Source organism: Lissotriton helveticus, chromosome 3_1 (genome assembly GCF_964261635.1).
Source record: "Lissotriton helveticus chromosome 3_1, aLisHel1.1, whole genome shotgun sequence".
In the NCBI taxonomy this organism is placed as follows: domain Eukaryota; kingdom Metazoa; phylum Chordata; class Amphibia; order Caudata; family Salamandridae; genus Lissotriton; species Lissotriton helveticus.
In genome coordinates this window covers 289,627,420-289,648,833 of record NC_136061.1, presented here as the reverse complement: position 1 = coordinate 289,648,833, position 21,414 = coordinate 289,627,420, and the positions used below count along the sequence as shown (strand labels likewise).

Genomic DNA, 21,414 nt, shown 5'->3' with positions numbered 1-21,414 from the left:
CTGCCCTGTTCCCATGATGCACTGGGCCAGGGACAGACTAATTTGCATATAGCCAGGTTCTGAACTAGGATGGTGCAGTGAGCTAAAAAACGGTGATGGATCAAGCCCTGATCTGTTGACTGGGTAGGAGTGTTCTGATTAACTCAGATACTCTGTCCATCACCACCCCCTTTTTGTAATTATTTTGGCCACCATGAGTGTGGAAGGGTATGCTCAGACATGAGTCCCTTGCTCATTGCACCATCAGGATTCAAGCAAGCCGGGCCGAAGACGGCTGTAATGCCAGAAACCGGTCCCCGGAAGCTTGTTTCCTTTCCAGTGAAGAATTGGCTTGGTAGTTTGGTCTGCCCTGTTCCCATGATGCACTGGGCCAGGGACAGACTAATTTGCATATAGCCATGTTCTGAACTGGGATGGTGCAGTGAGCTAAAAAACGGTGATGGATCAAGCCCTGATCTGTTGACTGGGTAGGAGTGTTCTGATTAACTCAGATACTCTGTCCATCACCACCCCCTTTTTGTAATTATTTTGGCCACCATGAGTGTGGAAGGGTATGCTCAGACATGAGTCCCTTGCTCATTGCACCATCAGGATTCAAGCAAGCCGGGCCGAAGACGGCTGTAATGCCAGAAACCGGTCCCCGGAAGCTTGTTTCCTTTCCAGTGAAGAATTGGCGTGGTAGTTTGGTCTGCCCTGTTCCCATGATGCACTGGGCCAGGGACAGACTAATTTGCATATAGCCAGGTTCTGAACTGGGATGGTGCAGTGAGCTAAAAAACGGTGATGGATCAAGCCCTGATCTGTTGACTGGGTAGGAGTGTTCTGATTAACTCAGATACTCTGTCCATCACCACCCCCTTTTTGTAATTATTTTGGCCACCATGAGTGTGGAAGGGTATGCTCAGACATGAGTCCCTTGCTCATTGCACCATCAGGATTCAAGCAAGCCGGGCCGAAGACGGCTGTAATGCCAGAAACCGGTCCCCGGAAGCTTGTTTCCTTTCCAGTGAAGAATTGGCTTGGTAGTTTGGTCTGCCCTGTTCCCATGATGCACTGGGCCAGGGACAGAATAATTTGCATATAGCCAGGTTCTGAACTGGGATGGTGCAGTGAGCTAAAAAACGGTGATGGATCAAGCCCTGATCTGTTGACTGGGTAGGAGTGTTCTGATTAACTCAGATACTCTGTCCATCACCACCCCCTTTTTGTAATTATTTTGGCCACCATGAGTGTGGAAGGGTATGCTCAGACATGAGTCCCTTGCTCATTGCACCATCAGGATTCAAGCAAGCCGGGCCGAAGACGGCTGTAATGCCAGAAACCGGTCCCCGGAAGCTTGTTTCCTTTCCAGTGAAGAATTGGCTTGGTAGTTTGGTCTGCCCTGTTCCCATGATGCACTGGGCCAGGGACAGACTAATTTGCATATAGCCAGGTTCTGAACTGGGATGGTGCAGTGAGCTAAAAAACGGTGATGGATCAAGCCCTGATCTGTTGACTGGGTAGGAGTGTTCTGATTAACTCAGATACTCTGTCCATCACCACCCCCTTTTTGTAATTACGTCAGAAAAATCCAGCAGGCCTCTGAGAACTCCTCCTTTCCCGGGTGTAGAACACCAAGCCACCTTGTGGGCTTCTACCTTGCGATCTGCAGGACATTCAAGGAGATCCACTGTGCTGGTCCCGTGCGGTCATATCGACCAGAAATCCCCCACTAGGTCTCGTGCCCCCCCCACCCCCTCCCCCTTGCAGGCCCAGGGGCACCAGGTGCTTCTCTCCACTGTGCGCCCGGTCCGTCAGCAGGGTGAAGGTCCCTATCTCCTCGACTGGCGTCTGGTGCGATGCTCCCTGCGCCTACCCTTCAGGTAGGAGATAGCCCTGACGTGTAGCCGCTGCCCGGGTCCTTACTTGGCACACCCTCACAGCCCCTGGTGCAGCAGGTAGAGGGGCAGCATCACACTGACTAGGAGCCAGCTCCAGCAGCCGGAGCCCTCCCTTAAGCTCAAGTAGGGCTGAGGCTCCCAGCACCTGCCAAGCCTCAACTAGCCTGCTCCTCAGACACAGCGTGGGCCCCGTGACACCGGGATTTTGTTGCTATGGCTTCTTCATATCCTGCACTGCTGCTGTATTTAAGCAAAGGTTCTTACCTAGGCTGGGAATGATGCAAGCATATGAATACATGAAAGATACTAACTGTGGAAAACTGCAACTGTACTTACATGTATGTAACTTATTTCTGTTATGTGCATTCTTTTTTTTGGGGAATGTTTATTTGCATTTTCTTATTTACATTAGCGACAAGTCAGATATTCAAAGCATATTATTTCTGCCATCATTACAGCCAGAGCAGAGTTCAGCGATATTGACACATAAATAACCAATAATACAAAAATAATTATCAACAAGACCCCTTCTCCCTCCCATTCCTCCCACAGGTTCCCCCTTACTGCCATTTCACTGCGAGTCTGTACGCGTGAGACCATAGTATGCCAACCATGACTTCTTGCATGCATTCTTAAAGATGTTTAGCCTCCTCCTAAGTTTATTTTCAAATTGATCTTATGTAATAAAACATGCTTAACGTTTCTTTTTGATAACCTTTCATTTCAGGAACATTCCTAGTGTTGGAAGTGCTCTTGATCAGGAGTATGTTCAGACCTACACTCCTCAAACCCATACTCCCTTTGGAATGTCGAACAGTGCGCCTCCCAGCAATGGTGGACCAGGCATTACTCCTTCTCCAGCGACCCCTCGCTTTTCTGCTCCTACTCCCCGGACTCCCAGGACACCTCGCACCCCAAGGGGAGCTGGTGGGCCTGCAAGTGCTCAGGGATCTGTAAAATACGAGAACTCAGATTTGTATTCTCCAGCGTCAACGCCATCAACATGCAGACCACTCAATTCTGTTGAACCAGCAACTGTTCCCTCAATCCCTGAAGCTCATAGTTTATACGTGAACCTTATTCTTTCGGAATCTGTAATGAATCTGTTCAAAGACTGCAATTTTGACAGTTGTTGCATCTGTGTCTGCAACATGAACATCAAAGGTGCAGACGTTGGTGTTTACATTCCAGATCCAACTCAAGAAGTTCAGTACAGGTGCACCTGTGGCTTTAGTGCAGTAATGAATAGAAAATTTGGTAATGGTTCGGGCCTGTTCCTAGAGGACGAGTTGGAGATCATCGGACGAAATACAGATTTTGGCAAGGAAGCAGAGAAACGCTTTGAAGCTCTTCGTGCAGCTGTAGTTGATCATGGCTCTGGAGGATTAAAAGATCCTGCAAGACTCCCAGATGAGTTAATCCTGCTGCTACAGGACCAGTGCACTAATTTATTTTCTCCGTTTGGCGCTGCAGATCTTGAGCCCTATCCTAAGGGCAGTACAATGAGCAGTCTGGTTCGTGTGGAGGAGAAGGATTGCAGTAATGACTGCTACCTTGCATTAGAACATGGTCGCCAGTTTATGGACAACATGTCTGGGGGCAAAGTTGATGAAGCACTTGTGAAAAGTACCTGTCTGCATCATTGGTCTAAAAGAAATGGTAAGTTTGTTTAATTTTGTTTGCAGTATTTACCAATTATGTATGAGTCTTTCAGGCAAATATGAGTTTACTTGAATGTTTAAGTTAGACAAGTTTCTTAGTGGAATGTTTCAGTCATTCAAGTTAGGCTATGCCTTTAATGATCTGGATTCAATATTCCCAGTCCAGTCAACATGTATTACACAAACATGATTTCATTTTTAGGTCTCTCCTAGGCAGCGCCTGCGTTGTCTCTTCGAGACCTGCTGTATTCAAGTATGGACTTTGAGGTCCTCCCATTTTCCGCCCATTCTTTAATTTGGCTCCTTTTACTGTCCTGTGTAAATGGCTTTTGATTCGAGAATAGGCTTAGTAGTCCCTCCTTAGTACCTCCTCTCTTCTGTTACCTACAGTGATGACAGCCCCTCTTACATGTGTCTTTACTCTCTAGGTTTTAATTATAGTTAGTGGGCACTATTTAGTTAGTCTTGCTGAAGCAATCTCAACCTGCTGCACAGGCAGCCAACGCATTTCTCTTTCATTTCTTAACTTATTAGCAATCACTGCACACAGCGCTTTAGCTTTAAACATCTAAAACTAAAGTGCAGCGTTAGATGAATGGCTTTCTGCAGTCATTTTTGCGCCTGTACAGTGATATATTTTCGTCTGCCTGCGTGCTGGAATTTCACTGTGTGCATTGTGGATTTCAGCAAATTTGAACAAGACAGTAGTCTCAGCAGGCTACGCTCTTCCGTGCTTTTTATGTGTGTCAGCACGCCCTGTTCCTTGGGAATAAATAAGATGGGCCTGGACATAGTCCTGGGGATGAGTTGTATTCTTCATTATTGCAGGGCGCAGTACTTCGTATGGCTTATAGTCCACAGGGACACCTAATATTAAGCAAAGGTACGCCACCCTTTATTTGCTTCATGGATTTTCTTTTATTAGTTATGCCACTGCTAGGATATTTTTTTAGAAGGTTCTAGCAAACATTCTTATTTGCAATGCCAATAGCTCTAAATGTATCTAATGCAAGACCTAACGCTTTGCAGATTCTTGTTAAAGGCTAAAATGAAGAAAAAAAGCCAAGACAATTTTAAATACAAATTGCTTCTGAACAGTTAATAAATGCACTCAGTTTGATATGTACACAAAATTACTAAAGTTTTCAAAACTGCTCAAAAGCCGAGACCCGAATTGCAGTGAAACTATACAATGCATCCCTATAATTAGTTCAGCATCTCTACTTGTGTGCATGCACATATATATTTATTTAGTTTCTGGAAAAAAAAGTTCAGATCTTTTGGCTCTTAGATGGAATGTTTTGTGCAGATCCATAAAGCTAGGGCCAAGAATCAGGGGGAATGGTGTTGTCGCTAAAGAGTAATGTCCCACATTAATTCCCATAGGAAGGGTTTGCTCTTAGATATAGAAACGGGTGAGCGGAATTACTCTTAAAATGGTATGAAGTTAACATGTGACTCTCTGACTTTTTAATTTGCGATAAAATCCTTTTAGTAGGATTCACAATTTGTATTTAAAGAGGATCTCATGTTGGACATCAAGAAGTTGAATTGTTGAACGTGTAGATTAGTAAACCGTAGATCCTAAAATTCTAAAGAAAACTTTGATCTCCAAGTCTAGTATCTAGAGGATCAGTTCTTACACCAGCGCTTGCCTCTACACCATCATTGAGGTGGTTTAAGAAACAAAAAGGATAGTAGCTTATTTAATTTTGTCGATGGTAGCATATTTTATATTGTATAAGTGGCAGCCCTTCTACCGTCCGTTGCGAACAACTATTTTTAAATGCACCACTTTTAAATGAGAGAAATGTAAGCGTTAACGTTATGAGAAACGTTTAATTTGTATTTCTCCTGTGTGTATATATATTTTTTTAGTCCCATTTTGTGTTATAAGTGCAATAGTACAGTATACAGTTGTCTAGAAGTACACAATGACACAATATCTCACACACATTTACCATTCATACTCGCATATATTCATGTTTCCATCAGCAGCCCACGCTGTCACTGACACATTGCAGTCTTTCCATAGTGCTACTAAAATCGAATTTTAAGATAGATCAGTTGGTTAAAGCTCCGCTACAGGTGAAGTACAGCCCATTTATCAGGTCCCAGGTTTTTGAAATAGCAGAAATAAGACTAAATGTATCTGCACCTGTTGTCATAGGGCTTTGCATTAAGGCTTTTTGTCTGTTGACCATCGAAAGAGTTTTTACTGTAAGTGTGCTATGCAAACAAACGATTACAGGAATGCCTTCGGAGCAGTGCATCAGGATGAGTTGTTACTGTTAAAAATTCTTATCTTTTCCTACAAAGGAATATAACTATCAGTAGTGCAGCAGGCACAGTTGCCCACTGTTATGAGGGTCCCATTGCACTCCCAATTATGGCCATTGCTTTCTACCTTACCATGGAGACAAGGTGTTAATTTGCATTGCTTGCATCTAAGCCCATGGTTCTTTAGCTACAGCTCTGTATACAAACGGTAATTGGAAACGGGACTTTAGGTTACCAAAAAAGAATGATTTCTCGAATTATCATCATTTGGACCACCTTGAAATGTAACCCTCCTGCACAAAAACCACTCTGTCAGGTATTTTTGCCTGTTTGTGTACAAAGAGGGAAAAACAAGAAATACACATTTCAAGCATTTGTGGCTTTAGATACACATTCTGTGCATACTCCTGCCATCTGTTGTTGGACCCGGATGTGTGCAAGATTTTCTACGATGTCTTTTGATGCATAATGTACTTTGACTCCTCCTCTTGCTGGTAATGCGCATGGTCAAAGACTCCATTGTATGATTGTTTTCTTTCCACTGTCTAGTTCGAACATGTATCCCGTGCTCTGGTTCAACCCTGCTGCGGTGCTCTTTTTGGTCCACACGGGTTCCTTCCCTCTGTATATTGTAATTGATCACGTCACCATTACTTTCTGTCTCGAGTCTGTGAGTTCACTCCTGCTGAGTTCGGGGTGATAGCGGGCCCTACACTGCTTTTTCCTTTAGGGGCTTCTCCTGGTCAGGCCTCTTAACCATGCCTTGACGATGGAAAAGATGCCATTCTACTATTGTCCTTGCTGCCACACAAAGTATCCTCTTACCGAACTTCCATTAGGTCTGAAATGTGTGTCTTTTCGTCTGAGGACACAGAGGCTGCTTGCAATGCTTGCTGCTCTGTCCGCTCCAAAAAAGACCATTGGAGACCTTTGGGATCAGCATCTAGAGATGTTGTGTAGGGGCTTAGACATCACCCTTGACTTGTTTAGATTAGAGGACCTTGAGGGGGGAGCACCATCCACAGGGTGACAGTTGTCACCCCCCACCTTCCCCATAGTACCCCATACCAGACTACACATGCTTCTGCATGAGTTCCTGGGGCAACAGTGGTCTCAAGAGGTTGATCATAGGGACAACCTGGATTTACAATCTTCCAGACCCAATGGCCAGAGCGCTAGTGTGATCCCGGCTATGGTCTCCTTAGCAGTAAGGCAACTTTTTCATCTGGTTGTCCTCATATTGGCGCCGAGATGCTCCTTGGAGCGATTGCTAGCGCGTTATAAATGGACTCTACATCTACATCTACAATCTAGTGTTGGTTGCCCGCCACACTTCTCACCCACTGCAGTTGTGGAACACCAACAATATGTTGCAGGGATGACTTTTTCTATACCCAGTTTTGAAGAGTACCATCACAACCGATGCCTCCCTTACCTGATGGGGTGCACACCTACAGGATCTTACTGTCCATTTCCAGTAGGAGACCAAACACCAGGGCCTCCACATAAACTACCAGGAACTTTTAGCCGTTCACCTAGCAAGCCTCAGTTAGTTCAGAGCATTTGGAGATGGGGTCTCCAATGCAAAGTCAATCTGTTAGTGGAGTACCTTCTGGGAACAGACAACAACTTTGCTGACCTTCTCAGCAAGATGCGACAAGAAGTCTGTGTAGATAGCTGGCTCTGTAAATACTGTACCAAAGTGAGGTGTAGTGTGCACAGAGTCCAGTGGAACCCCCAAGGTAGGCAGTGGTAAAGTTAGATAGCACCTCTCTCTATTTGTGGCAGTGTGGTCGAGCAGTAAGGCAGTATCAGAGGACAGTATTAAGCATTTGTTGTACACACTCAGTCAGCTAATGAATTCACACACTCAAAGATTGAACTACATACCAATTATTTCTGTATGAAATGTTTCTTTTAGTTATTTTATTTTCTAGAACAAAGCAAGCCTGGCACAGGTAAGCAATAAATACTTTACAGTAGTAATGCAGTTTGTAAACAGTTTGCATTGTAATTGCATATGCACTTTTTTTGACTTGCGGTATGGTTGCATAGAAATGCAATACTTTGTAAATACAGTACATAGACTTGAATGGGGTTTTCAGTAAACTACCAGGTAAGTTACTTTTCGGATTACTTTTTTCACAGAGTAGTATACCTATTTACTACTCTGGGACATTTCCTGTAAACAGGTAAGTAAAATAGTGTTCGAGGCATATGTGCTGCAAACCACACACTATAGCATTAGATCACCATCTGGTGGTGGGCCCGGATGATTATACTTTTGTTGTTGTCTTGGAAGAGTCTTTGTCTGTTGGGTGACTCCTCCCTTAGATCGTAGGCCGCATGGGCATCGACTCCATCCTCCTATTGTTTTTTTCCTCCATCGGGCTCGGATGTGTTTGTTGTTCGGTCCCGTTACCGATCTCTTTTTCGAACCCATAAATCAATCTACATCATCGACATGTTATGTTATGTTATGTTAAGGGCCTATTTTTTGAGCGCACGGCTGCCCAAGGGGGCGTCCCGGCGCTTTTGCAAAGAGGCCTGAGATCTACAGACACATAGAGGAGCAGCACAGTTGTCAAAAGAATTACGCAGAAAAGAGGAGAGTCTTCAACTCTTTCCTAAACGCCAGGAGGTTCGTAGCTTTGCGTAGAGGGAGAGGGAGCTCATTCCAACATCGGGCTGCCACAAATTGAAAGGCTCGTTCTCCCATCCGAGCACGCTTAGCCGGAGGCACCTCCAATTTGGCCAAATCGGCAGATCGTAACACCCTCCGAGGCACATAGAAAGCAATCCGCTTCCTAATATAATTAGGACCGATGGAATGAAGGGCTTTGAAGGCCAGCGTCAGAATTTTAAATCTAATTCTTTTCGAAATAGGCAGCCAGTGCAGCCTATTCAAAAGCAGTTGTGCGCTTGTTCTCCTTGGCAGGCCGAAGATAGCTCTGGCCGCCGAATTTTGCACAACTTGCAGTCTGGCCAGAAGATACTTGGGCAGACCTGCAAAGAGTGCATTGGCGTAATCTAATCTAGATCCCACCAACGCCTGCACTACTGTCTTCCGATATTGTACGGACAGCAGAGGAAGAAACTTCCTCAACATCTTGAGGATGCCAAAACATTTCCCAGATAGCCCCATAACATGGGGACTAAACGAGAGCGCATCATCAAGCAGCACTCCCAGATTTTTTGCTTGGGAAGATGATTGCTCAGGGGGAAACATGTCCTGGGGCCACCAGGACTTCCAGTCCGGATCAGGAGCACAGCCGAAGAAAAGCAACTCAGACTTATCTGAGTTGCACTTCAGGCTGTGCCTCAGAAACCACGCGAATACTGCACTCAAACAGCGCTTTATCCTGTCGCCATCAAAAGCCTCACCTTTGCTGCAAGTGAACAAAAGCTGGGTGTCATCAGCATATGAGATGACCCGGGCCCCATAAGTCTCCGCTACAAGCGCCAGAGGAGCCATATAGATATTAAATATGGTGGGGCTCAGAATGGACCCTTCGACACTGATTCTGGTTACCCGCGTCGAAGAAAGGATACACTTCTCGATTCCAGCGTTCGTCAGGCCCGTCTGGCCCAACTGCGCCATTGGGACTTTGGCTAATGGAAAGAACACCCTTCAAGAAGTGCCCTCAGTGTGGACACAAATTTCCCCACACCGACCTTCATGAAGTTTGCAACCTGTGCTTGTCTCCAGATTACGAGAGTCGAGACTGTGAGGCCTGTGCTTCATTCCGATCCAAGAATACCATCAGGGATCATCGAGCTCGAAGAGCTATGGAGCAGTCATCGTCATAGACACCAGACCTCATCATCGACGAGGCTCCGATCGAAGTAGACGCCGAAGAACAGCAAGAAGATGTTGCTTCCAAAGCAGAGGATTCAGCTTCCGGAGACGAGATTCGATCCGAACATGACTATCTTCTTCCAGCTGGTCAACAGGTCGTGAGTAAGAACGTCGACCCTGTTCACCCCCCCATATCGGGACAGGCTTCGATTCCACCTCCGCCTTCGGGTCCAGGTGGACACCGACCAAAACCTTCCGACGCACTGCCTTCAGGCTCTGCAGCGAATGATATTAAGAAGCCTCCAGTCGACTCGGGCTCGAGTCAGTTTGTCGGTCCCGAAAAGCAGAAGGTACTAAAGCCAAAGTCAACACCAGCACCGAAACATCCATCGGTACCGAAGGTAGGCGAGCAGAAACCAAGTTCGGCGCCGAGAGAAGTTTCCAGAGTTACCGAGTCGAAGACTATACTCCGGTTCCTAAAAAAGCGGACCCGAAAACAGTTCAGATACCTAAACATGTTTCGTCTCCAAAGACAGATGAATCAAGAAAAACGGAACAAAGGCTTCGGATCCTAAAAGTACAGATCCAAAGAAAAGACCAGAAAAGCCTTCGGAACTGAAAATAAGACCCGTTCCAAAGACAATAGAAACTGTTAAGTCCAAGACTCTCAGCCCCAAAACAGATAAGTCGGCGCCGAAAAAGGATTTACCAGCAGAAGAGCTTTTCCAGCCTGATGTAAGGCAAAAAACTCTTAACATTCATCCAAAGACTGGACATATATATACACAGTACCTGAAAAGAGGAAGATTGTCTATCCCAAACCACCACCTGTTCCTCTTAAAAAGAATGTTCAGACTTCCCCTAAAAGAATTCCTTCTCCAGAAGTAGAAATGACAGTAGACCTCTCCCTTGTACATTCTCCAGTCACTACACACATTTTCATACCACAACATGAAGACTATGGGGATACCTACTCACATGAGGTAGAAAGTGAACATCAAATGGATATTAACGATCCAGATGATATGGCAGGGACATCAGGTGACCCATTGGAAGACTATAATGCACCAGATCTACCACAAGACGAGGCATACCTGTCTAGGCCATCTCCTCCTGATGACACCATTGGGTTCACACAGCTCATTGACAGAGCAGCCACTTTTCATGGGGTGGACTTACATACTGATCCAATAGAAGATTTTCTAATGGACACACTGTTACCTTCCCATAAAACCACTACACCTTTACCAATACTTAATGGAGTGGTGAGACACGCACCAGAAATATTTAAAGATCCTGTTAGAGCCAGAGTAATTAACCCTAGGCTAGAGAAAAAGTATAAGGCGTCTCCAACTGACCCAGCATATATTAAAGGTCAGTTGCCACTAGACTCAATGGTAGTATCTAATGCGAGAAAGAGAGCTAACTCTCAGACAACAGGGGATGCTCCACCCCCGATAAAGAGTCTAAGCTTCTGGATGCTTCAGGAAAACGCACAATTTCACAAGCTGCAAATATATGTAGGATTGCTAACACTAAAGCTCTGATAGCAAGATATGACAGAGCTTATTATGATGAGTTAGAATCACTCATGCAACACTTACCAGAACAATATAAAACTAGGGCTTCTGACCTAATACAGGAAGGCAAGATTATAACGAATACCTCCATAAGATGCGCACTAGACACTGCAGACACAGCATCTAGAGCAATAAATACAGGGGTACTGATGCGCAGACATGCATGGTTACACATCTCTGGTTTTAAACCAGAAGTACAAGCCAGTATATTAAACCAACCATTTGACCAACAGCATCTTTTCGGCCCAGCAGTGGATACTGCACTAGAAAAGATGAAAAAAGATACGGATACGGCAAAATCAATGGGAGCCTTACAAACGCAACCCCATAGACCTTCCTTTAGTCGCTCCTCATAAAGGGGCGCCTCCAAAAGTTTCCAAACTGAGAACCCCTCCTCTTCTTACAAAGCGCCCAACCAAACCTCACCCAATAAAGGATATTATAGAGGAGGATATAGAGGAAACAACAATAAGGGCAGAGGTAGAGGCAACAACAATTGTTACGCCTATCCCCCCAATAAGTGACTTCCCTCCAATCACCCCAGACCATTCCACTCCTGCCGGGGGGAGATTACAACAGTTCCTGCCTGTCTAGAACTCCATCACCACAGACAGGTGGGTGAGACAAATAATTCAGTCAAGTTATTGCCTGGAGCTCATTTCCACTCCTCCAACAATACCACCCAGACAACGTCCCCTTGTCACAGGAACACCTCATACTATTAAGAGAGGAGGTAGAATCTCTACTTCAAAATAATGCAATAAAACCAGTCTAAAAACAGCATAAAAAGACAGGGGTTTACTCTCTGCATTCTCTCATCCCCAAAAAGGACGGGTCTCTCAGACCTATTCTAGACCTAAGACCCCTAAACCTGTACATACAATCAGACCACTTTCATATGGTCACGTTACAACAGGTTCTACCGTTGCTAAAAAAGGGAGACTTCCTTGCCACACTAGATCTCAAGGACGCCTACTTCCACATTCCCATTCACCAATCTCACAAAGTACTTACGGTTTGTACTGGAAGCAAACACTACCAATTCAAAGTACTACCCTTCAGAGTAACTACAGCACCCCGAGTGTTCACAAAGTGTCTAGCAGTGGTAGCTGCACACTTAAGAAGGGACAACATCCATGTCTTCCCATATCTGGACGACTGGTTAATAAAATCAACATCATACAACCAATGTGTGAAACACACGCATCAGACGACCTGTCTGCTGCACAAATTAGGGTTTACATTAAATCAAAAGAAGTCATATCTTCAACCGTCCCTCTCTCAACAGTATATAGGTGCCACAATAGATACTTCCAAAGCAATAGCATATCCCAATTCGACAAGATTTCAAAATATGCTCAAATTTAATCAAGAAATTCCAGCCACAACACTCGCTACAAGCTCGAGTGTTCCTGCAACTAATAGGAATGATGGCATCTTGCATTTTCATAGTACCATACGCAAGACTACAAATGCGCCCCATACAAGAATGCTTAGCAAAGCAATGGAATCAGGCTCAGCAACAAATAACAGATCTGGTGGTGGTAGACGACTTGACATTTCGCTCTCTGCAATGGTGGAGCACCAAAAACCCTTCTAAGGGCCGGCTGTTTATAGAGCCTGTTCCACAAATAATACTAACTACAGACGCATCTCTCACAGGATGGGGAGCGCATTTACAGAAACACACAGTACAAGGTATATGGACAATGAAACAAAAACTACTCCACATAAATCATCTGGAGTTACTAGCGATTTTTCTAGCTCTAAAATCGTTTCAACATTACCTGTCAAACAAAGCTCTACTAATCCGGACGGACAATATGACCGCAATTTACTACATTCAAATGCAAGGAGGAACACACTCCCTGCAGCTCTCCCAGCTGGTGCAGAGCATATGGAGGTGGGCTATTCCTCAAAATATTTACCTGCTAGCAGAACATCTACCAGGAGTTCACAATCAAGTGGCAGATCTGTTAAGTCGTCAAAGACAACAGATACACGAATGGGAACTTCATCCTCAAGTTCTTCTGCCATTCTTTCAGATGTGGGGTCATTCAGACATAGATCTGTTTGCAACACATCAAAACTCAAAATGCCCAAGCTTCGCCGCCAGATACCCACACCCATTATCCAAAGGCAATGCGGTATGGATGAACTGGTCGAACAAATTTGCGTACGCTTTTCCACCTCTCCCACTAATTCCATTAGTGGTACGCAAGCTGCAGCAACATTCTCTCACATTGATTCTCATAGCACCAACGTGGGCAATCTCACCACATCTATTAACACAGAACCACGGAGAGATAATGCATCCAGACCCAATGCAGCTCAATCTAGCGATTTGGCTCCTGAGGTCTTAGAATTCGGATATCTAAATTTACCCACTGATTGCATGAATGTAATTAAAGAAGCAAGACGTCCTACCACTAGATCATGCTATGCAGCAAAGTGGAATAGGTTTGCGGTGTATTGCACAAATAACATCAACCCACTAGATGTTTCCATACAAAACATCATTTGCTATCTATTACTTCTGCAAAAATCTAATTTAGCATACTCTTCAATCAGGTTACATCTTGCTGCTATAGTAGCATATCTCCAAAACAGACAATATTTGTCATTGTTTAGAGTACCTGCAATCAATGCGTTTATGGAAGGACTCAAGAGAATAATTCCACCCAGAATTCCACCTTCTCCAGTATGGAATTTAAATATTGTTCTCACCAGACTTATGCTGGGTCCACCTTTTGAACCATTACATAAGTGTGAATTACAGTTCCTTACATGGAAAGTGGCCTTTCTAGTAGCAATTACCTCACTGAGGAGGGTAAGTGAGATTCAGACATTAACAATTCAAGAACCATTTATACAACTTCATCACAATAAACTGGTTCTTATGACAAATCCACAGTTTCTACCAAAGGTGATTTCACCATTTCACCTCAACCAATCTATTGAGTTGCCAGTGTTTTTTCCCCAACCGCAAACGGTTGCAGAAAGAGCTCTACACACATTAGATGTAAAAAGAGCACTTCTATACTACATTGACAGGACGAAACAATTTTGTAAAACTAAACAAACTGTTTGTGTCCTTTTCACCTCCACATAAAGGCAATCCTATTTATAAATCAGGCATTGCAAGAGGGATTGTTAAGTGCATGCAAATGTGTTACCAAAAGGCAAAACGCACTCTATCCATTCCTCCTAGAGCTCCTTCTACCTGCAAATTAGGAGCTTCTATGGCATTTCTAGGAAACATACCATTAGATGACATCTGTAAAGCAGCTATATGGTCTACTCTGCACACATTTACAAAACACTACTGTGTAGATGTGCAAGCAAAACAACAAGCAAGTGTGGGCCAGGCTGTACTCAAAACATTTCAAACTACTGGAACAGATACGGGTGGTCGCCGCTAAGGGAGAGACTGCTGTGTAATCTATGCTATAGTGTGTGGTCTTCAGCCCATATGCTCAAACGGAAAATGCTACTTACCAGTATGCATCTGTTCTTGGCATGTAGGGCTGCAGAACCACATACGCCCACCCGGGTACCTGTATCTGTTTCCTGTATTCTCTTTTTTAGATACACAACACATGGACATCTTTACCTGTATTCATACAAACTCCATCATTTGCCCACTGGTGAAAACAATCTGAGGATGGAGTCGATGCCCATGCGCGCTACGATCTAAGGGAGGAGTCCCCCAACAGACAAAGACACTTTCAAGACAACAACAAAGTGTAATCATCAGGGCCCACCACCAGTGTGTGGTTCTGCAGCCCTACATGCCAAGAACAGATGCATACTGGTAAGTAGCATTTTCCTTTTATTAAACAGTACAATTCTAAAGAATTTCTTTAGGTTTTCAAGCTCCACACTTAAAAACTTTTCCAAGAAAAACAGGCAATGTTATCCTATGGAGGAATATAGTGTTATCGGTTTTAAGGTAAGTATTTGGTAGTGCGGGTTGACGTTCTGGGGGTAGATTCAGGGGTCCCCCAGGGTCAAGGATGCACTCTTGTTACACCCTCAGTGGCACTAGGGTGTTAGGGTGCATAGTGCTGAGCCCAATGTTATCCAATGGATGATAGGGGACCTCCGGTTGGTGGCTGCTGACAAGCAGGCCACTTGGTTGTGGGTACCTAGCTCCTGTACTTAAGCTCCGGGCAAATGGGGGTTCAAGCCAGCGCAAAATGTGCACCCTCAGTGGCACTGGGGCAGCCGGGTATAGAGTGTTTTGGCATCTGGTGCCCTGTAGCTTTCAATGGGGAGTCTCCCATTTGCAAACACACTGCAGGCTTGTGGACAAAGGTCTTCTGGGTGCGACCACCATTTGGAGAGGCAAGTTGGGATGCTGGGTGTTAGGTCACAGTTGGTTGGGCCACCCAAGGCCTTGCGGTGTCTGGTGTAGTGGTGCCTTTTAGGGTCGGAACTTAACAGCTCCTGGTCGAATGGGGGACCTTCTGGTTTTAGGCTGCAGGAGTAGGCTTGAGGCAGGTCAGAGGGTCACTGGATTTAGGGCCTGGATCGCCGGATCTAGGGTCAGGATCGCCGAGGAGACTTCCTCGTGGTGTTGGGCCGCTCAAACTCGGGCTGTGGGCTTTGGGTGCAGAGTGGTGCAAACTTGTGGACTTTGCAGGACCTGGACTCTGTTGGTGAACAAATCCAGTGTTAACTGGAGACAGATTCTTTTCTTTTGAAGGCAGGGCAGGTCCTCCGGGTTCTTGAGACTCCTGACTGTAGGACCTCCCAGAGTTTCGCTCCTGCATGTTCGAGGTGGGGACAGGCCTCTTGTTAGCTTCGGCAAGGCTGTTTGGTCCTTCTTTTCTTGTTCTGGTTCCTTGTCTAAGGAGGCAAGGTTCGGAGTGCCCCCTAAATACTTCTTTGGGCAGTATACAAGTAAGTAAAGGTTGGAACCAATGGATCCCTTCCTTGGGGTGGATACACCCCCTATTGTGCCACCCTCCCGTGGGAGGGGCGCATATGCCTCACTCCGGTTGGCTGGGTCCCCCATCTGCAAGATGGCAGGGACTAAGAGTTCTGCTTCACCTCACCACCCCCACCTGATGGGTGGAGTTGGCAGGGGTGGGCACACCTCTCTTCCTCACTTGTTTTTCTCTTCGGTTTTCACACCCACAGTGGGGGTCAGAACCAGTGGGGACCAGTTGCTGAAAACACCAAGTGCCCTGGGGAATCTCACAAAGGCGGCAACTCTTTGAAGCTTCCCCTTCGTGAACCCTGCCTGTCCTGGGGGAGAAAGCTTGGCACCTTGTCCCAGGATGTGCATAGTTTCAGGCGCCCGAAAGCAACAGGCTCTCAACCCAGTGGTCCAGAAACATTTTTGGTGGTAGCAGCTGAAAGCAGCCGCTCAGCCTGGACACTAGTGGTAGGTTAGTTTTCAAGGGGCATCTCTAAGATGCTCTCTGTGTTCATTTTCTATTAGCTCGCCACTGACATCAGTGTGGGTTCAATGTGCTGAGAAGTTTGATACCAAACTTCTCAGTTTGCAGTGTAGCCATTATTGTGCTGTGAAGTACGTAATGACAAGCTCCCAGCACCATATACTCTTAATGGCAGCTCTGCACTTACAATGTCTAAGGATGTACTTTGACACTGTAGGGGTACTGGGCGCATGCTCCTGTATCCTCACCACTGGTACAGTGCACCCCGCTAGAAGGGTGACTGATCTATGCCGGGGCAGTGGGTTGTGGGCATAGCACACATCCCTGTGTGCCATGTCGACTCTTCACTTTGTTCTGCACCAAAACACGCAGCCTGCAAAGGCAGTGTGCGTGTAGTGGTACAGGACCTCTAAGGGTGGCACAATAAGTGCTCCAGCCCTTAAGGGTCTTCTCTGGTCACATTGTAGTGTAGTTCCTATATTCCCAATTGGCTCTGCGCATTGGAATAATATATCCTATAGATTAGACGTAGGACTGAGGTCGACTAGGTCTCTAGCGAATAGATTAAACTTCATAGTGAATACCAGCTAGCTCAGAGGCCACTGGAAACTTTCTCGAATTCACAAGCAGGGATTAGTTTCTGACAACCGCATAAAATGACAACTTTGTTTCCCAAGAATAAGAAAAGTATCTTTAGAGTTGTGGAAACAATAGATAAGTAATTCACTCAGTCACTCGTGCATGCTTCGTTTCTACAGAGGTGCAGAGACTGACGTTTTCAATAAAAGGTTTTATTGAATAGTCTTCTTTCTCATGCAAGTAAAGTGAACTGCTACAATCGTAATGCAGACTGCAAAGTATAATGCGTACAGCGAGAACAATATTCTAAAATAATACTGTAAGAGCATTGTATGGTTTCTAAACCATATAAAAATGCATACATAAATAACACGGGCTAAAAGTACTCAACTGGTGCTTCTAAAATACGCCTACCCCAATGTACCTAACCTAAGCCTAGTACACGGGAAGGAGTAAGTGTGGTTTAGCATAGGTTTAGTTTTCTTTGCCAATAATCTATCCATGGTTTCTCTAGGTTCTAATCAGCTCCATACCTTAGTTTAGAATGAAGGTCTGGTATCACAGGACTCGATTTCCCAACACCCCGCAAGGGGCGCTTGGAAACACTGGAGCTGGATTCTCGCCGAGAGAAATGCAGCCTATCGGTCAGTGCGTCAGCTGGAGGGTCGACTTCCTTCGGCACTTGCTGTAGCGAGCTGTGTTGGGCAAGTAGATAGTCGAACTGCTCCAAACCACCGTGTGTTGCTAGAGCAAGTGATGGCATATTTATACCTTGAAGGTGTCTAGTTTGACGTAAATTGGGGCATAATAATGTCAGGAAAGAACCCCAAGGGAATAGTAGTTCTTTGTAAAGTACATGAGTTCTTGGACAAATCAATTATCAAGCAAGGGAAGGTCCCTGACTGCTTAAGCCGATTTTCCAAGAAATCGTTGTGACGTTTTGATACGGGTGAAAGTAGCCATGCCTGTATTTGGTCTGCATGGGCTTTGTCTAAATAAGGGAATTATTTCTATGCCTATATTAGGGCAGTGTGAATTGTACCTATATAAGAGCATGATTCTGGAAAATTCACTCTGATCCTAAAACGCCGTACAACACCCACTCCACTTTTTTATGTACGATATTACTAAGTTCTAAACACATAAAACATATCTAAAACATGATGTGTTAAAACCCCACCCAAAATACAAAAAAATGCATTTGAAACTGTTTGTACACGAAAAAGAGCATGTGCTATATGCATTTAAAAGCAATGTTTCATTCAAAGAATGTAGATGACGTTTTTAAAAAACGCTATCCAAATGAATCATGAAAATACATTTATGAAATGGCTCTTAAATACAGACAAAAATGTCGAGCCCATTCCATGACCGAATATATAAAAAATGTTGGTTGTGGACAAGGTCAAATATCGTCTCTCAGAAGTATTCAAAGAATTATTGTTCTCTAGGAATAGTTCTACTTTAAGCAGATTACTTTGTGTCAAAAAAAGTTCAATTTTGGAAAAAAGTCAAATCGTACAAAAATAGAGTTCCAAAGTTAGAAGTTTGTTTTTGAAAAGTGAAGGTCGAATTCAGAGAACACTGTGTGCCAACTTCAAACGTCCGTGTCGTTTAGAGAAAACATCAAATCTTCTAAGTTGGTAAAGAATTTTTCTACTACTGTAGGTGAAAGTTGGACTACTTCGTTAAGCAGATCAATTGCACTTTGATGAGAAGCATCAGCATCAGCCGCATTAGCAATGTTCGAAGTAGATGGTACCTGTGTGCCTGTTGCTCCACGTATCTCGTAGTCTGCAGTTTGCGTCTGTGAGATCTCAACGAATGCCGTCATCTGGATTGGTAGCCGCTGGGGACAACAGTGCATGAGCCGTTACTGGTTCAAGCAAAGTATCAACTTCCGTTGGCAGGACTGATGGGAGTATCTGACAGATGTCTAGCACGCATTCTTCTCCACATAGCAGGCATCTTAGAACAGGTAAGATGCAATATAGCCAGATTGGTCGGAATGATAGAAACCACGTGGTATTTAGATCTCTTAAACAAGCCAAGCCCAGAATTTGTATCATGCGCTCACGACACTTCATTGCCAGAAGGGTGTTCTCCAAGGTGACGGTGTCAATGGTGACTTGGCTTGCCATACCGGAGCAGAATGAATAAAAATAGCATTACAGCTACAAGACCCAAAACTAGAGGCAGGCCGCCAAACAGAGTGCACGAAGTTTGAAAATATGCCTAGGACTTCTTCAAAGGGTGCTAAGTCCCGAAAAAAATAGTCTTAAATACATGTACAATACCACTCGTATCAGACATGTTTAAGATACAACCTAACATATCTGAGAAATGTATAGGGCAGTATGTTGATAAAAGGGCATGTATCTCTGCAGAAGTCCTTGCAACCTGCAGATCATACGTCTCTTTGGCCGAGGTCAGTGGCACAGTTTTTTTGTAAGAGAGTGGCTTTCAGTCTACTTAAAGTATCAATTCGAATAGAAGAGATGTTCCGTGAAGGCCATAATGGCGACTCCCCATTTGACTTAGTTTTAGGAAACAATACTTGCATACAGCAAGTGACCCTGGCTGACACAGTAATGAAATAGGGGGTTCCTGGCAACATGCCACAACAGCTGTGATTATTCAACATAATGTAACTTCCATTAGAAAGCTGCCTAAAAATTGGATCAATCACTGCAGCTGGATAACCTTGCAGGTGCCAGGATAAGTTGTTCGAGGAACCATCTCCGGCTCAGTGTAAGTTAATACCCTGACATAAGAGTGAACCACTTAGTGTGTTTTCACAACTCGTACCACTAAGAAACACTTCTTTTCCCCCACTCTAACATTTGTGTGTATAAGGTAAATCCCAGGATGTCTTGATGTATTCTTTACCCAACCTTTCATATACGCCTGCTGGCATATGTTTTTAACAAAGCTGAAAATGGAAAATCGTCACAGGCAGAGTGATTGTCCCATGTATTATACATTCTGTCGCTGGCTTCTCAGAAACAGTTAATGGTAATCTTTCCAGTTGTTCAATGCTTAGCACCGTATAGTCTGCCTCCCTCTCTGTGCCAAAGTGATTTGTTTATCTGTAAGGTTTAAATTCAGAAAACAATGACGTGGTGTTGATTAGACGCCAAGGCACATAGCCAGAACGAAGGTTTTGTAACGTCCAGCCCAAAAGGATTATAGAACGCAATTGTGACTGACCATGCTGTAACATGACCAATTCCTGTTCCATTATGTCAATGGCAGACAATACTGTGCTGTACAAAGAATATATTCTGGATGAGTCGTCAACTACAGAGAGATTTCTCTAAATGAATACCATCAATTTCTCGTATTCGTTCCACAGTCTCTGCTTGCGTCGGTTTCCATGCTTCATTATACATGGCATAGGTACCGGCGTATATAAAACGTTTATGATGCTGTTTCGCCGGTCCTTCTAAGAAGTCCCTTAAATCAACGCTATTTTTGAGTAAAGATAAGTGTTTTTACTTCCTTCAGTGTAGATTTTTGTAGCCATTCAAGGCACAGTTTTCCCACACGCTATGATGTTACTATCCCTGGATGTTGTCTCTGGATATATCTTGGATCTGGCCTAGTGAATGTGAACCCTTGTGTTTTATTCAGGAATCTATCTTGACAGTTGTTTGTGTCTGTGGGCCAGATTAACCATTTTTTCCAATCAATATCTGTTCTGTTAAGCGAAAGTTTTTACGTCAACCACCTCCTCTGAAGTGTTACTTCTTTCAGGTGTAGTTGTAGGTACTGTCGGTTTGTTTAAATCTTTTATCTTAGCTAATCCAAGACAAGAAGTCTGTTGAACAGTGTAATTTAAAAACCTGATCTGTTCTGGGATAATGCAGGCTCTAAATAAAGCTTCTAATCCCTGCACATGCTAGTCTCTTGTGCCCCAGACGGTTTTTGTCTCAATGGTGTCTTTCCAAAAGTCAAAACCTAATGTAGACAGCTTAGCATAAGTCTGCAGAATAAATTTGCTTTGTATTTGTCAACATACTTTAAATTCCTGTCCTATTAGCATTTTTAAAGTAAAATGATTCTGGTTTTGAAATATTAAAGCCTGAAAAGTACGGAAATTTGTCATAAAATGTTTTTGACCTACCTTTTGGTGGCGTTGGACAATGTTCCCATTGATTATAGGTAAAAACATTTCTAGGGTTTGCAGATCTATGCAAGAAATGATGACCCTAGTGATTATAACAG

At 44.3% G+C, this 21,414-nt stretch overlaps 1 protein-coding gene across 1 annotated transcript in view; it reads left to right on the top strand.

Moving 5' to 3' along the window:
• The window catches only part of MED13 (mediator complex subunit 13), a 1,439,203-nt gene that overhangs the window by 679,834 nt on the left and 737,955 nt on the right, over positions 1–21,414 (top strand). The window contains exon 16 of the mRNA XM_078679821.1: positions 2,608–3,539. Within this exon, the coding sequence (XP_078535947.1) occupies positions 2,608–3,539 (932 nt within the window). The remainder of the gene's footprint in view (positions 1–2,607; positions 3,540–21,414) is intronic.